At 38.0% G+C, this 17,868-nt stretch overlaps 1 protein-coding gene across 8 annotated transcripts in view; it reads left to right on the forward strand.

The window, feature by feature from the left end:
- Positions 1-15,095, forward strand: part of kif21b (kinesin family member 21B) — a 70,333-nt gene extending 55,238 nt beyond the window's left edge. For 2 of the 8 annotated variants that reach the window (XR_011035440.1, XR_011035442.1), the window contains exons 33-36: positions 646-782; positions 2,583-2,634; positions 9,636-9,767; positions 13,878-15,095. Coding sequence is in view for 4 of the 8 variants with exons in the window: in XM_068315628.1 (XP_068171729.1) it covers positions 646-745 (100 nt within the window). In the remaining 4 variants the exon portion in view is untranslated. Of the gene's footprint in view, positions 1-645; positions 783-2,582; positions 9,227-9,635; positions 9,768-13,877 lie in introns of those variants that run through there. The other 6 variants (XM_068315629.1, XM_068315631.1, XR_011035441.1 and 3 more) reach the window with 5 other exon arrangements.
- The last annotated feature ends 2,773 nt before the right edge of the window (positions 15,096-17,868 follow it).

Consider the following 17,868-nt stretch of genomic DNA (forward strand, 5'->3'; position numbering starts at 1 on the left):
GATTACTTTGCCTTTTCTCTTTTAATGTAACTGTTTAGCCATATACTTCATGTTTGCAGCCAGAAAAATACGATCACACTAACAAACAAAGACAGCCTTCAGAGGGGTCTTTGGCTGATTTTGAGGTAGAGAACCTTAGAACTGAAATTGTCTGCTTTTTACCTGTTACACTTTTCTCAGTGAAACACAAACATTCGTCTTCTGAAGCATTCATTTACATCTATGTAGCAGAAAACATGACACATCGTCCTCTTTCTCTGAGCTGATAACTACGTCACACTGAGATAACGCCTGTTGACTTGGTTGGATACCAATGTCTAATCAGTGTGTGTGTGTGTGTGTGTGTGTGTGTGTGTTTGTGTGTGTGTGTGTGTGTGTGTGTGTGTGTGTGTGTGTGTGTGTGTGTGTGTGTGTGTGTGTTCATTTTCAATTTCATTCAGCTGCTGAGCTCGCGTTGAATTCTATTAACTTTCGTCTCCCTCTCTGTCTCCTCTTTGTGCTTGTTTCATTTTGTCTTTCATTGTCGTCTCATGCTGTTTATATGCATTTCTGACTTCTCTTTCTCGAACACTGCCTTCCCACTCCTCTTCTCCTTCTGTTTTTTACCTTTATCTTTACCTGCATGCCTCCATCTTCTTATCCCAGTGACTGCAGGGTGAAGCTGTGGAGTTATATACCAGGCCTGACCCCATGTCTTCCTCGACGGGTCCTGGCCATCAAGGGCCGAGCCACCAGTCTCCCATGATTGCACCTTTTCTGCTCTCCAACCCTTCCTCCTTCTGGTACTCTCTTAAAAATTTCCACTCCTTTTTCTCTTTTTTTCCCATCCCCCATGTATCTGTGCGACACCTGGATTGTTTTTCTGTTTACTCCTGATCTATTTTCAATCTTTATTTTATTATTCTTCTCTTTGTTTTTTAAATTCTGTTTTCTTGTTTCACAGTGTTCTGTTCCGCGGAGTTTGACTTCTATTGTTAAAACTGCTCCTGCCATAGATTACATTTTTGCAAATGACATTTGTGCTTGACAACATATATTTACAGTATTTTCCGCATTATGAGGCACACCTAAACCCTTTAATTTTCTCAAAAACCAACAGTGCGCCTTACAATCCAGTGCGCCTTATACATGGAAACAGTTTTAAAATAGGACGTTCATTGAAGATGAGTTCTCAGATGAGTTCTCAGCTGGAACCTCAACCCCCAGGCTGTTGCCTATCTGGTCAGCAGCCCAGACAGAATTCACAAGTGTAAGGCCCCGTCCACACGATGACGGATTTTTTGAAAACGCAACTTTTCTGTTGCATTTATGCCTTCTGTCCACACGACAACACAGATATCCGGAATGAAAACGCAACTTTTTAAAAACGCATCAAAAACGGTTTGCGTCCACACGTAAACGCAGCAGTGCGTGTTCGAAGACGGCTATGAGCATGCCAAACCATGTGGTGGCAGTATTGAGTCAAATTTTATCCAATAGAAATCCTCCGTGTTTTGCTGTCACAACACAGGGGCCCATAAATATGACGTCAGAGAGGTTTTCGTCGCAGGCAAGACGTCAGCGTTTTTAAAACGTTGCGGATACACCATCCACACGGCAACGCAGACCCACCGGTTTTTAAAAAATCCACCTAGGCCAGCGTGTTTAAAAAGTTGCGTTTTCGTTCCGGATATCTGCGTTGTTGTGTGGACGGACGGTGTAAACGCAACAAAAAAGTTGCGTTTTCAAAAAGTTCCGGCATTGTGTGGACGGGGCCTAAGGATGCATAATGCAACCACAGCCACTACAGTGGTTTCTATTCTATGCGCCTTATAATGTGGTGTACCCTTTTCTAGTGATAAGTTTTAAAATAGGCCATACATTGAAGGTGCGCCTTATATTCCAGTGTGCCTTATATATGAAAAAAAGTTTTAGAATGGGCCATTCGTTGAAGGTGCACCTTATAATCCAGTGGACTTTACAGTGCGGAAAATACTGTATTCGGTTTATAGCTAAGACATAGATGAGATGGTCAATAGCAATGCCATATCCTCTCAATATAAAGCAACAGCCAGTAAACCTTTAGAGTAGCACCAAAATTTGCAATAGACGGAATGGCTAACCGGACAGGTTCTTCCCTAAAAAGAAGGAACATCGCTTGAATTTTTAAAATTCTACTTTAGAAAGGAAAACGTGAAATGGTCCAAGGTGAGAATATAGCTAATTTACTCCCTTTATGATTACACTTTTAGAGAGCATCAACTAAATTGACGCAATTTAGCAACATTAACCAAAATGCATCGCCACCTTCCTTTGTGACAGTTAATGAGAAACGTGATGCTGTCCAGGAGACTGACAACCCCTAAGATGTGATGACTATAACTGTGGGAGTGCAAGAGGAAGTGAAAATTAAATTGTTTGATGAAGTGTGCACACACACTTGAAATGGACGATGAACTCAGTCGTGATGGTGTCTGATTTTGGATGGGTTATTTTGAAGGGAAAGTCTATCTGGGTGGTGTTATGTTGTTTTCTGCCTTTGTTATGTTGTCCTTGACTTCATTTTCTTGTCATCCATCTTTCCCCTTCCTGTTTCTTTGTAGTGACAAGACAGTGAGGATCTGGTCATCAAAGTCGTGGAGGAAGAGGTGACAAGTGAGTGAGTGAGTGAGTGAGTCCTTTGTTGGCCATCTTGCTGCTACTTCAGCCACCAACCGGTGGCCTGCTGTCTTCTGTCAATGAAACAGGAATCTGAGAACACTGTTTCCAAGGCAATCAAGATTTTTCATTGTGAAGGTGCAAAACAACAAAGCAGAGGTGGAATAAGTTTTAAAGACAAAAAAAAAATTCCATTTCAGATTTTTTTTCAAGCCAATTTGCAAGTGCCATTCGGTGTGATGCCATTTGGACAAGGTAAAGTGTATCTTTCTGGCTGTGGAAGCATGTGTCTGAGCAGTTCCTACCCTGACATGAAAACTACCACAGCCTGGTATTAAAGGAAAGGAAAAGTGTCCTTCTATTTTTTTTATTTATTTATATTTACCAAGGTTTTAGACTCCTTGTGGAATAGTGAGAGTGGAATTTGCAAAGACTCTTATTTGTGTATGAGTTGTCAGGAAGTCAGATCGCAGACTGAATTTGAACTCCAGGGGAATGTTAAATAAAAACAACTGGGACCTATTACTCCGGTCAGGATTCTGGACATAATGGAGGCTTATGCCACATGTCATCGGTGGTGGATATTCCTTAGACAATTACTGATCTTCAACATCACTGGGAAATTACAGACAATTACAGGTCACTCTGAGTTTGTCAATAAGTTCCACAAGTAATGTTTTCTTTTTGTGACTTCTACTAACTTATAATTTTTTCTACCTCAGTGAACTTTGGCATGAGTTGGGCAAGAACATTTTTTATGGGACTCTGTACACAAACACCTATTACTGAATATTTTTGAAGACTTTTACTGAAAGTAGCTGCAAATAACATTTATAAAAATAACTTTGTGTCATATTTTCTAAAACATTTCCCAGTTGAACAGGAGAATTGATAATAATAATGTATTAAAAAATTTAATCAGACATCTATACCCTATCTAGTGCTCCTAATGCAATTTTCAAGAGTCCACTGTGCCTCAGTCGAAACCACCAGCAAGGAGGAATGTCAGTCAGTCTCTTGATGGCTGGAAAGAGGTTCAGTGAGCGCCACAAGTTGAAAAGGTACCTCATTCTTCTTATGTTACAGTTGTTTGCAGGTTCCCGTAATATCATTTCTTTGGCTTTTTTTTTTTTTACTATCTTGATGAATCATGTGATCTCCTCACCTTTTAACCATTGAGGATGAGAAGCAGCGATTGTTCTACTTTTAACTTTTGGACCTTTGATAGTGTGCCATCCAGGTACAGTACTGTTTTGTTGTATGAACACACATGTATACTATAACTGACCAGGTTGAGTCGGGAAATACGTTATTTGGGACACAATATTACTACCAAGCAGCGCAGCCTATTTTACAGGAGGATCTTTTGGACTTCGACTCCATTAGCCCTTTCTCTTTGGTGGTTTGGATTCAGACATTTTGGATTTGCGCAGATGGGATTAAGACCACTAGATTGGGTTGTGGCAGTCTGTTTTTTTTCTTTATTATCTGTCTATTGTACTACTGTGAGGACAGAGTGACATTTTTAGATAATATGAAGTTATCTCATGCAAAGTTATTTTTACACAAGTTATCTACTGCAACTTTATGAACTGACTCCTCATCTCTGTGTGGATGAGTCCTCAGTGGCTCTCTGGCTATCAAACTGTGTATGTGCTGACCTTGCACACAGGAAAGCACACATCCAGTAGCACAACTAAGGTAGCACTGGGATCCACAGTCTCCTCTGTGAAGTGTTAACTGAAGTGAATCATGACCCCTCCATGTAAAAAAACACAAATAGGACAGTACAAATCTACAGCACATACTTTGAGTCCGGTACTCTGTTGAGGCCACAGTGCTTGAAATTTATTATGACCATTTTATAGTAGATATGACCCATACCTATCATTTATTCTCAAGAAAAGTATTGAAAGGAGCACTGGTAGTTTCCTCTCACCTGTTCTCAGCTCCGCTCCACTTTAAGGTAATCAAAACTGTCAGACTGACCAGCCATACGTAAGAATCCACCTCCTTCCTTTCTATTGAGTTTCTCCAGGAAGTCTATTTAATTAGAGGTCTCGTCGCTCTACCAGCTACTTTTCAGGCAAGATTACTTGGGTGAAAGTAGGTCATAACGGAGAGGGGTCTCTGATTAAAATCCCAGTTTTCTTTCACCCACTATTTGCTGCTTGGAAAATCTTGCTGTAGCAGTGTACTGATGGAAAAATCAGTTTATGCTGGACACACGCACACACACACACACACACACACACACACACACACACACACACACACACACACACACACACACACACACACACACACACACAACTTTGGACTCACTTAAATACAGGATTTAAGTGGATGTTGCAGTCATCCATCTGGACTGATGGGCTCTGGCACCCCACAGTATGTTCATATAGTACCACTTAAATTCAGCACTGCAGCTCTCCACTGACACACATACCTGTATATATGCACACTCACGTTTTATGGACAGCAGTTCTAAGTCTTAAAAGGCAGTCAATTACCATTTTGCACTGATTAATGAAAATGTTATACAGTCTTCACTTTCAGTTAATGAACCTGGGAAGTTTGTGTGTGATGTGCAGCTTTTAAGTCACACAGTTTGATAAAATTCAGTTCATGTATCAAAAAAATCACATGAACTGGAATTGATTGATTCCAGTTTGATAAATCACAACCTCTGTTCAAAAATACTGTTTGAGTGATGGTACTTTTTCCTAAAAAACAAAAATTAAAACGGGTTTAATTAAAGCAAGTTTGTGCCATAACAGTGTGATGCTGCTTACACTCCAAAATTAAGTATATGTTAGGAGGTGGAGGGTAGTTAGTGCAAGGTTAGGTTAACTTGTTGACACATTTTTTTTATTATAAATTGTTAATTATTAGAAACTCAGGGAAAAGTTGATAATGTTATTCATACTTCAGTCATTACTTGACCTTGTACATTTAGGTAGTTCTGAATGATTCCAAATGCCTTGTTTGAAAATTGTTATTTTTTACATTGAGAAAAAAGGTACTGTCTGCATTCTTTGAGGCTTTCAACAAGTCTAATTTCCACATTTCATGTTTGTTAATTTTTTTGTGCACCTTTGTATAACCTATCTCAAATGACATCTTCCAAATCTGGCCAAAGCTGAACTCTGAGAAAATATGCACTGATTTTTGACCAGAACCACTTGTTTAAAATATAAATAAAATATAAGTTCAGTAGTTCTGTCTGGAAGACTGGTTTACCCGGTACAAAATGGGGTTGTTTGGGAAATTAACCTCTTAACATAAAGGGTTAGACATGTTGGTTTTTTTCACTTTATTTGATGTACTTATGTGTGCCAACTCGTCAAATTATTCACCCAAATTAACACCCGAAGCTTCTGGTGTGCTTCTCGTGATAACATTTCTATGACAGCCTTTCCGTGTGTTTCTCTTCTCTTGAGACTCCTGGTTGCTACACAGGTTGTTGTAGTTCTGTCGCTGAAGGCACTTCCTGAGGTGCCTGTGTTTTCAGTTACTGAATAAAGCACAAAGTCAGTGGGGCTCAACAAGCAATCTATTCCACCTTGTACTGTCAGTCTTTATTGTTAACACTTGAATGGATTTGCCAACAGAATCTTAGAATTGTTAGGATTTGGCAATTCTGGTGCATGGACCGTTAATGAATTGTGCATAAAAATATATACCCCAAATGTTAAGCATGCTTCACTGAAGGTACGTTCTTGTATGATTTATTATGATCATCTGGCCTCAGATCAGCCTTTGACTTGACCCTGACTTTCTGAGGCTTGTATTCTGCTGGTGTAGATACCACATCATTATTTAATGATGTGTAAATAACCGCCGCTTATAGTGTTACAAATGTGATCTAGCTGAGGTTAACTGACTTCTGTGTCTGCTGCTGCCCTCAGAGTGTGTAAGTTAGAATTTACTTGTGTTTGAACAATGAACACTGCTGTGAATACAGTATTCTGTGAACTGACTCGAGCTACTGTATCTAAAACTAGTTTTAGTCTGTTCAAAGGTGAACTTTATGAGACCCAGACAAGGCTTAAGGCACTGAAATTGTAGAGAGAAGAACTTGTCTGTCTAGGTCTACCGTAGGTTTAGAAATCAATGATATTACTACTTGTGTTGATACCGTATGTAAAATAGATGGGCAATACCCACTATGCCCCTACCTTTACACCCCACTTCTCGTGGCAGACTTTACCTGAGAATGATGATTTTCACTTTGGCAGAGCAGCATGCACACCCCTGTAGATGAAAAAGAGAGACCAGCTCCTTCATTATTTTCTCATTTCTGCTGGTTTTCTCTTAATATTACTAACCTATGCTGTAATCAGGAACGAATGATGATGAGATCCAATCTTAATATATTACTCCAGCAACAGTGAACTGCAAAAAACGCACATCTGATGAACTGTGCTCTCAGAAAGGGATATTATCTCAATGTGTCACTGAGCATGTTGTAAGTATTATCTCATCCATTGTCCACTCTGACCCAGAGTTGGTACACCAGTTGGTAATGTTTGTAGAATGTGAAAATTAAGATTCCATGCCCCTTTTAGCATTTTGATTGAACCAGAAAGCTAAACATTTTGTATACAGTTAACTTTATATGTGACCTCTGGCAGCAAAAACTTTTACGTTAATTAATAGCTGTCTTTGTTAGTTCAAACTCTAATGTAACACAAATTACATAATGTCCAACACCATAATGTCCAAAGGTAACTTGATTAGTGTATAGTAATAGTCCCTTTTGAAATAAACACCTGATTTACTTCAGCTTCCATTAATCGTCCATGCTGATGGTTTCCACTTATATGTCAGATGTTACAGCTGGCAAACAGGGTGTGTATTCATTAGCCATATTCTTGTTTTTGAAAATTATGAAAAGCCATCCCCAATATTTGACTTGCATAAGGTGCCCTGTAAAGAATTTGGCTCAACATATTTACAGACCTACCATGACTTCCTACGGTTGATAATTCACAATTGGACAACTGTTGTTCAGATGCAGGGTTAACGAAGGTCTTTGGCCGCAAGTTTTCTTTTCACCAAACTGAAGCTGAAGCGTAGAGCTGTCAGGTAAACTGATTGTGTGACGACCACCTCTATTATCCCCAACCCAGTCCAACCATCTTATGAATGATTTGGAAACAAACTTGAAATAGTCATACTTTCAAATTTGGTCTTGTGAGTCAACCAACAGCTGTTGCTGCCTTAAATAAAAGGATTTATTTAAGATATATAGAGAAAACATTCTTCTGAGGATTTCTGATTGTCCTACTGATTTTAGAATTCTCTTCTGAGTCAAACATGGTGAAAAAGAATCAATATGTCTTAAAAAACTCCAAAACCTTTCCTTAGGCTGTAGAGAGGACGTGATAGCATTTAGCATTTGTCAATCAATACGGCTGCGGATCAGGAGGGCACTTTACTGCTATTTGTTGACACGCATCTTGTACAATTGCCGTTTTTCTGCAGGTATTTCTTTTTCTCAACATCAATCTCACAACTGCGAATGCAATATATGGCACTGTCTGAAATATGTACTCATGGGACATAAATGCAGGGTCAAAGGTCATTCGTGCCTTTTATTGCTCAGACTACTTCAAGTGTAAATGTGTACAGTTTTATACGACAATGTGCATGTGAACAAGCCATGTAAAATATCTTACTGTAAATAATGTAAGTATGTAATGAAGGAGCCAGTGATCCTTCAAGAAAATAAATAACTTAAAACAACAAACATCTTTTGTCTCTTCTTCAGTCCAGATCAGCTCTTTCTGTTTTAGCCTTTTGGATACTTTTATTTGTGGTTCGAATGGTTGTAAAATTTTAAGATCGCAGTCTTCGTATGTAAGAATTTTGGAAATATCTCCAACTGAGAAACTGTATAATGCCCATGAAAAGAAAAAAATATTTAATACATCAAACTAGTATACAAGAAATGTTATCAAACAGTCAACAGGTAAAGGGTGGCACTTCCTGATTTTACAATCTCTTCTACCAAAACTCAAGAGTCTTAAACAAGCCTGGGAAAAGGATTTAGAGAGAGAAATAACTGATAAGACTCAGGGAAGTTCTGGTACTAAAACGATACAAAACCCAACTCTGAGTATGGGGCATAATACCTGAAGGAGTGACTTTTGCAGGTCATAGTCTTATGGTGTAGATTAGCTCTTAACATTGGCTGATAGTGCTTAGGCACCGGAAAACAAAAAAAATGACATCCCTTTTAATAAAAGGTGTGAAAAAATGAGTAAAATGGCAAATTATGAAAAACTTTTTTAAACTGGACAAAAAATTGAAAGTATTTTTGAAAAAATGGGGCCCTTAGACATTATACTGAATAAGTAACTGATTGACAAGGTAATACAGTTGATCTTTCTCTTGCTCTTTTGGTGTCATATTTCCCTCCTGGGACAGCCTGGGTTGTATGTTCTCTGTGATTACATCTGATTATGTGTCTTTACGCTTGTGAAGGACACGTTACGTGTATACCCAGACTTTATAAAGAAAATCTGATATGCTTTTGAATTTGTAACGATGTACTGTGTGTCAATTTTTGTGATAATATCATCCACCCTGTGACTTGTAATTTTTCCTTTCAATTTTTTAAAAATGTTTATTTCTTTTTAAAAATAAACATTTAAACAATAAAAAAAGATATTACTCTGTTGTGGATTGATTTTAAAAAAAAATTTCTTTCACTGGATCAATTGGGATTCATATTCACCCTGTATCTGCAGACTACAACACTTCACTCTTGACCTCCTCCGGTGGAGGAGAATTAAAATGGTGTTTACTTTTTATAAATCAACCAAAAGTTTATTGATCCTTCAGGGTAAACATGTTGTAATGGATTAATTTGTAGTGTGGAAATATTGTCAAACCAGATGCATTTCATCCTGCCTCAGGGCGGTAGATACAGACTTAAAACTCATACATCCTCATTTCCTTTGTCAAATCTGATCATTGATTTTTGTCAGGTTGACCTTGTCTCAGCAGCAACATGACACACAAGCACTGGGATACACAACAGCCATTAAAGCCCCAGAGGAGGCTGAAACCATTTGAGGATGCCAGTCACAAACAAACAAACATCCACACTCAACTTGGCTGTAAGTGCTCCATCTGTTCTCTCCATATAATAAATTAATGTTAATGTCTTTATCTCAAGACTAGACCTGTTCTGCCAGTCCATGCTTGTCCTACCGATCGACCTTCTATACCCTCTATCTTATTGAAATGGGGGAAATGCACCACACTTATTGTTATTTCTTCTGTTCCACAGTATACTGAAACATTTGAAGTGTAATTAGAATTATTGTAATTATCCGTTAACTCCTTTCTCTTTCACATATTTCTGCAGACGTCCGAGTCAGTGCTCTTTGGATGGGAGCAGCCTTACACACAGATAGCTGTCTTCTCACATATTTTTCTCTAAAATGCACCAGTTTGAACATTTCATCCGTTAATTTTGAAACTGTAAATGTAAATACAGTATACTGTATATGCTATATTTTAATCAGGACATTTTGAGATTGAGTAAAACATTTTATGGACAGTAAGTCGCATTCTGTATTTTTGGTTCCCTGTATTTTTGGTTCCATGTGTGAATATATAATGGTAAAAGTAGTGAAAGCAGTAGCTTAGAAGAAACAGAAGAACAAGCATTAATTACTACAAGAATGAAATTGACCATCAGACAAAGAATAAAAAGATTTGGTGTTGTGGTGGGATACAACATGGCCTGTGATGCATGAAGCAGCAAGGATAAGGGGGCTAAAGCTACTTAAAAAGGGACCCTGTTTGACTTTACTAATAAATGTTTCAAAGTGAAACAGCTGAACAATTAGCTGAAGTATTTGTGGTAATGAGCTCCATATCCTGCCTGACCTAAAACTATTCTTCATACAGAATGTGTCACATAGTAAGCCTTGACCACCCAAAAAAGACATTACAGTCAACCCTCGGTTTTCGAACATAATCCGTTCCAGAAGGCTGTTCGAAAAGCAAGTTGTTCGAAATCCGAAACTGTTTTTCCCATTATAATTAATATAAATAATTTTAATCCGTTCCAAGTCTAAAAAACAACTTTTTCAAAGTTTTTTTTAACTATTTTACACCATAAACTGCACTGTATATTGTTTACCATAAATAAAAAGGGGTAGAAATAGACCGTGTTTTATTTTAATAAAATGTATCCTATCGAACTTTGAACACGAATGCGCTACGGAGGAAGCATCCTGGGCATTCGAGTTCGCTCGGCTCCCAAGCGAGTCACGTTGAGGTACGCTCGGCTTCTTTCGGTTTGGTCGAGAGCCGAATTTTGGTCGAGTTCAGAGACGTAAAATTCTCGGATTTTCTGGTCGAAAACCGATTTGGTCGAGAACAGAAGCGTTTGAAAACCGAAGTTTGACTGTATTTCATAACCCATCTCTTTGGTTATAAAAAGTCAGTGTTTAAAAAAAAAGTATTTCAGATTGTCATATTTATAGGTTTTTTCTTGTTTGGTAAATACAACTGTCTACAATAATACGATTAAGATAAGATTGGAAAATAGAACTGATATAGAAAAAGAGGCCAAGTAGACCCATAATTAATAGCATCATGGAGACAAACCTGAATGTAATTAAGGAGTGGAATGGATAGACAAACAAGAGCATGAGTTCCAGCTAAGACAACTGGCAGGAGAAGGAATGCAGTAAAAAGAGCAGGCGAGGATCTGACTGTTGATTCTACTTTTAAATACTGTAATGTTGCAGTAGACAGCTCTGATTTGGTCCACCAAGTAAATATTTGTCTTAGGAAGGATGAGGAGGAAACATGTCATTATGTTGTATAAGACAGTTATACTGTCATTTTCTCACTTTCAGTTCTCGCAAAATCAAATCAAAATAATAATTTATCATGAATAAATGACACAACAGTTAAATCAAATACTTAACACAAGAATGAGAGGCAGACTAAGCAGCCACAGCATGGAAACGACGTAATATTTCTTGAAGATACCGTGAAGAACAAGGGAATCCATTTATATCTTCAATAACACGTTTCCCACTGTGTCTCAGGTACACAGAGGGAGCATCTGCATGACCGCTGAACAAAGCCTCAGACTATCAATTAAACAGCACTGTTTAATCTCATTATACATGCTTGTCTTTGAGTCCTGTTCCATACAACACCACCAGATTTAGCCACATCAGAGGGACACGCAGTCGTTCAGGAACACGGATAATTAAAAAACAAAGTGCTGCTTTTTGTTCAAAGTGTTTGTAATAATCCTGTTTACGTGGGGAGATTTGAAGGCAGTATTCATGAAAGTGTGTGAATACTTCACATAACAATAATGTAAGGAGTCTATTGAGTTATGCTGATGTTAAGTAGGAATGACTCATCACAGACGTTTAACTGTAATGCTAGAAATTCACTGTAAAGACAAGAAAGACAATTTATTTTCCTCTTTGTTTCTTGCAGTCTATGTTGGTCTCAGGGCTTTCATAAATTTCAAGTCAAATTCAGACAGGCCTGTTTTTTCAGACTGGGTTATAACACAACTTTATAATGAAGCACCATTAAAAACTTATACAGTGTTTTGACAGCAAAAGCATCAAAACAGTTGACAATGATGTTGAAAAGACAATTTGAAAGCAAAGATAAATTAAAAGATGAATAAAAGGCCAGATAATTCAAGTCCAAAAAATAACCACAAATAAAATGAAGTAAAACGGGTGATGAAATGACAGCTTCAGACAGAAGCCAGTCTGTAGAAGTTTTAGAAAGTGATATGAAAGAAACTATTGATTTCTCAAATCATTTCTCCAATAGCAGGTCACTCTAAAGCCAGAGGGCACAATGGAGAAGGTGAGGTCACCTTGGGAGTGTGAGTGAGCGGGTTCTTAGTTGGAGGAAACAGGAATGGATTAAATTTTTGATTTCTAATTCAAAACTCAAAACTGAGACAAATAAGACTCCAAGGTTTCTGGCGGTGGACTTGATATAGGTGGGAAGGGGACCAAGCGTGGTAGGGTTTTTCGGATGAAGGGGCTCAAAGATATGATTTCTGTTTTGATAAGATGAAGGAAATTATATGCCATCCAACAACTGAGGTTACATAAAGTATACAGCAGCATCCAGGATTCCTGGGTCACAGGGTCTCAGGGAGCTAACTCTGTGTGTTGCTTGCATTACAATGAAATGCAGTGTTGTGTTGTGTGATTTGGCCAAGATGAAGAATGTTGATACAATAAATTTGGGACTGTAAGTCAACAATTAGGTCCACCACAGGTAACATGTGCTGGAATAAGGGTAATTACTTATGGTAACCACAAAGGTTCTGTGTAAAATGTGAAAAACAATCAAGTATAGTGACCAATTGCTCTCAATAGGTCATTATGTTTTTTCACTTCCAATGAATAGTTTATCGTTGTGAGAACTGAATCTTTTTGCAGACTGAGGTAAAAGATTTTTTAAATTGTCATGCTAGCAATGCACTTTGATGAAAATCTGCATGACAAGTCTGATGGTAAAAGTATTTCTGACAGTCTGTTTGTCCTATGTGATTTCACATATTGAATAAATATCATTCTTTGTCTCTCCTAATCGAAACATGTTTAGTCTCTTTATCTCTGATAATTAAAATTGAAGATTGTTTATGGGTTGAGGCTTATCATCCCAGCACACAAGGTAGCATAGCTCCTTCCATAAGTAAAGTTCTGTCAAAAGCACCTCTGGGTGTTCTAGGTACACATTAAACCTCTCTCCATGGATACTTGTCATTGCCAATTAACCATGATAGTACTGCATGTGAGTGCTTCCCAATCACAGAAAAATCAACGCAGATATGAAAGTGGCATCAGTCATCTCATGTCAGTATTTGGTTAAAGTGGAAATATATGATTGTGTTGTCTATTTTAGGAACCATAGCTAGAATTTCATTCTCCATTATATCTCTACTTTTGGTCAAGAGAGTATTAACAGAAAGGTTTCTAAATTTGGTGTTCCTCTATTGTAGCTTGAAAATTTTGTACAACTATTTCTGTGTAAAATAAACCTGCTTAGATCAGGAATTACAAAATAAGTCCCTTTGCAGAGGATGACCAAATGTCCCCGAATAAGCAGACATATTTAACTGCAGATCAAAAGCCGCTGTTTCTTCATGTCCATGCAGAATGTACATTCGTGTTCTCACTTAGTCTTCTTCTTCTTTGATTCTTTTCCTTTCGTAGGCTGTTTCTTCTGCCTCCAGGGCAGGAAGTTGTAGGAGACCAGAGCTGTGAGGAGATATGTAGCCATGCCAGTGTATCCTCCCAGGACCAGACACAGCGGCTGTGCCAGCACAAACAGACAGAACACATTCATTGAAGCCCGGTCATCCAGCTCCACTCGATCGTCCTGAGTGGCTTTCATCACGCCAAAGAAATATATCAATGCCACCGCTGGATAGAAGGCCAAGTCCACCATGACGCTGACGCTTCTGGAAGCTCCCACGCACTAGAAAGCTATTGGATTTAATATGTGCATATGTGTTGGAAAGCAGCTTGTTCTAGACCCACTAAGGTGTTGAGAAAGTGCGTTTAGAGACACTCTCCCCAGGATCAGATTTACACTCTCAGATAGAAATCTTCCGGACGTGTGAAGGTCGATCTGACAGAAAAAATATATAAACTGAACCTTTGATCCATCATCACAACAGTCCTGTCAAACATTACCTACCTCTGCTGGTCTTTATCAAGAAACAAGGCAGCTGCCTCCTCCTAACAGCTGTTTGGTGAAAGCTGTCTTAAAGACTTTTAATCAAAATAACGTCAGTCATATAGTCATATTCTTTAACTGATATTATAGAAAAGTTTCTTAACAAAACAGCACCGAGGAAAAATAAAAACTGACGAAGTTTTCAGAACAAGGGGTTGTTGGCTAAATTATACAGAATGTCATAAACTGATTATGTTGTATAAAGCTGACCTTTGGTTACACAGAGCTTTCATACCGAAAATGTGTTGTTGCGTTTCTTCAGACATGTAAATGAGCTGGGTTCAACAAGTGGGGGCTCCTCTTGTTAAGCCCAACTCATTCAAGAGCACAACCAAGGTGGGATACTCACTATTTTTGACGCATTGACTTCTTCTAACCAAAATAAGTAAGACTTGAAATGGTTTGTCTACAATCCGTGGACAGATAAGAAAAATCACACCCCTGTCTTGTGTGCCCATTAAATTTGAACTTTATGACAGGTGATGTCTTTGTTACCTTAAAAAAGAAAAGAAATGACAGCTAACAATCTCTGCCAGAATCCCCACATATCAGCAAATTCAGTTAAAGACTGAAATGTTTAAAAAGTGTGTTTTTATGCTCGTTATGTGCCAGAACTATTTATTATCTAATTCAGTTGTCCGACTGCTTGACCTAGAAATGGCTCCAGTTCAATCCTGCCTATTTACAGAGTTAGTGAGGTAATAAATTGGTTAATAATTACTGAGGTGTGGCTGATTCTTTAAACTACCGAGGCTAGCTGTTTCCCACTTTTTCCAGGACTCAGGATTTGTTAAACTATGATGTGCCTGTTGACGTTATGTTCACATTCAATGTAAAGACATGACATGTTGAATTACTCTTTCCATGGAAGATGTGGTAGGTCATTTTAAATATAGACATTGATGCAACTTGGATTACAGTCTTAAAACCTAGTCCTTAACGTCTGCTTAGCTTCCCTCCCCAGTTCAGTCTTATTATAGGAAATCTCAAAAAATACCCTATATAGTAACATAACATAATAACAAGTTAGTCGATCCTTTCTGTGCTTTTGGCTCACCAAAATTTACAGTGCTTTACTTCTGGGACTCATGTCTAAGACTTCTAAATTTAATCCGTCCAAGATTTTTTATAAACTTCCTGACAGCTAAGTTGAAACTTAACCTTCATGGCAGGGGTAAGCATTATTTTAGCAGTCAATAAAATTTGGTCATCAAATAGACAGATAGGTTAAGTTTATATGTTCAGATATATTTTTTTCCGTGTATCATTCGCAACGCAGATTCCGGGTGAGCAAGTCTGGTATCATAACAAGTTGGCATACGTGAACGTTGGAGAGGGAGAGGAGGAGGAGGATGGATGTTGCTGCGTTTGTTTTACGTTCGACTTCCAAATTTTGTTAGACTTCTAAGACGAAAAAATTCTGAATTTTTTGTCGAATTCTGATTTGTTCGATGTCTAAAATGTTCGAAAACCAAGGTTTGCTTGTTCTGTATTGCGGAACGTGATGGGAGTCAGCGTTCTGCATGATTTGCAATGTCAAATTGAACAACTCTAGTCTGGCACTGGCAAAAATAAAGGAACACTTCCTTAAGTTGCATGGAAAACAACAGAAACAGACTTTGCTGTGAAAATGACATCAGAGTAGCACTTGTCAAGGTGAAGCCACGCATATCTGAACTGGTCTCTCAATAACAACAGCAGAGGTCACACTGATTTGCAGGTAGGTCACTTCATGTGAGTTCATGCACTGTCTTGGTTTTGTTCTTTGAAAAAGGTGACATTAATGCACAATTCAGTTAATACACCAGTAAAACATATACTTGTGTCTTAAATTTGAAAAAAAAAAAAAAATTACTTTACTTTTTAGATATTTCAAACAGTATTTCTTTTTGGTTTTGTCCACATTGGAACTGTGCGCTGATTTGTTTCTTAATGCACCAAATAATTACATTGACTTAATTATTTTTTTTATATGTTTTATTGTTTTCAAGAAATTTTACAGGGGTATAGTACACACACATGCCAATTACATCATCAAATTCACCTTCAAAACATTGGGAGTATTGTTTCTAGAGTATGTCAGAAATCATCCCTCCCTTCCCATTTCACACTCCTCATTCCAGCTGCAGGCCGGGGTCACACCCTCCACCCACATACCCACAAGGTTACATGTGAAATAAAAAGTATATAAATAAAAAAAAGTATATAAATAAAATATATATAGTATATAAATAAAAAATATATAATAATATATATATAAATATACATATATAAATATATAATATATAAATATATTAATAAAAAATAATTACAATAAAATTACAATTACAATAAAAAAATAAAAAAATACAAATTTAAAAAAAATTTAAAAAAAGGAAAGGAATTATATGTCCACATGCAAACAAGAGCGCGCACACACCCACACCCACACCCACACCCACACCACACACACACACACACACACACACACACACACACACACACACACACACACACACACACACACACACACACACACACCACACACACGCACACACACACACCACACCACAGGTCATGCAAAAGAAAGTCAAGGGGTTCTTATACAGAGTCATAATAGTCAAGAAAAGGCCTCCAAACCTTGGGGAAGGTTTGGGAGGACCCTTTGAGTATGTATTTAATTTTTCTACTTTCAAACAGTACATGACATCTTTAACTCAATGAGAAAGAGATCGAGTAGGCCTCTTCCAGTTAAAGAGAATCAGGCACCATGCAAGGAGTTGGTAAAAGCTATAACAACATGGGCTATGACAACATGGCAGGTAAGACAGTTTGGGATTCCTCAGGTGTGAGGCCAAAAAGGGTATAGATTGGATTGGGGGCTAAACGAGTCCCAAAAATCTCACTAAGACCTTTAAAATTACTCATCCAAAAGTTGTAAAGATTTGACACAGCCAAAACATGTGGATAAAACCAGCAGGCTGGTTTCTGCATTGAGGGCATGATGGATCCAGGTTTGGATAGATCTTTGGCAACCTAGCTTTGGTAAAGTGAGCTCTATGTATGATTTTCCTTTGGATTATGTCACCTGTATGTAATTGAATCTTAGTGATTGAACGGGAGGCAGCTGCTTGACGTGCTTGCATGGCTAGTAGCTTGCCAGCTTTGTCACCAAATTCGTAAGTGTTGTATCTAGCCTTCGTGATAAGAGGAGTTGCCTCGTCAGTGGTTGATAGGTCAAATTCCGTCGGTAGTCTTAAATGATCTTTATCCAAATCTGGAGTGGGGGTTTGAACTGTCTTGAGTCGATGTCTAATAACTGTTGGGGAATATCTTGCAGTTTTTCTTTCTTTTCTAAGTGTCGAGGAGTAGGCTATTATTTGTCCTCATATATACAGTATAGTTTAAGGATCTCCCATAGTGTGGCATATGAAGTCTATGGGGAGGCATTTGTCTCCAGGAAAAAGTCTATTTGCGAGGAAATGA

This window comes from Antennarius striatus, chromosome 5 (genome assembly GCF_040054535.1).
Source record: "Antennarius striatus isolate MH-2024 chromosome 5, ASM4005453v1, whole genome shotgun sequence".
Taxonomy (NCBI): Eukaryota; Metazoa; Chordata; class Actinopteri; order Lophiiformes; family Antennariidae; genus Antennarius; species Antennarius striatus.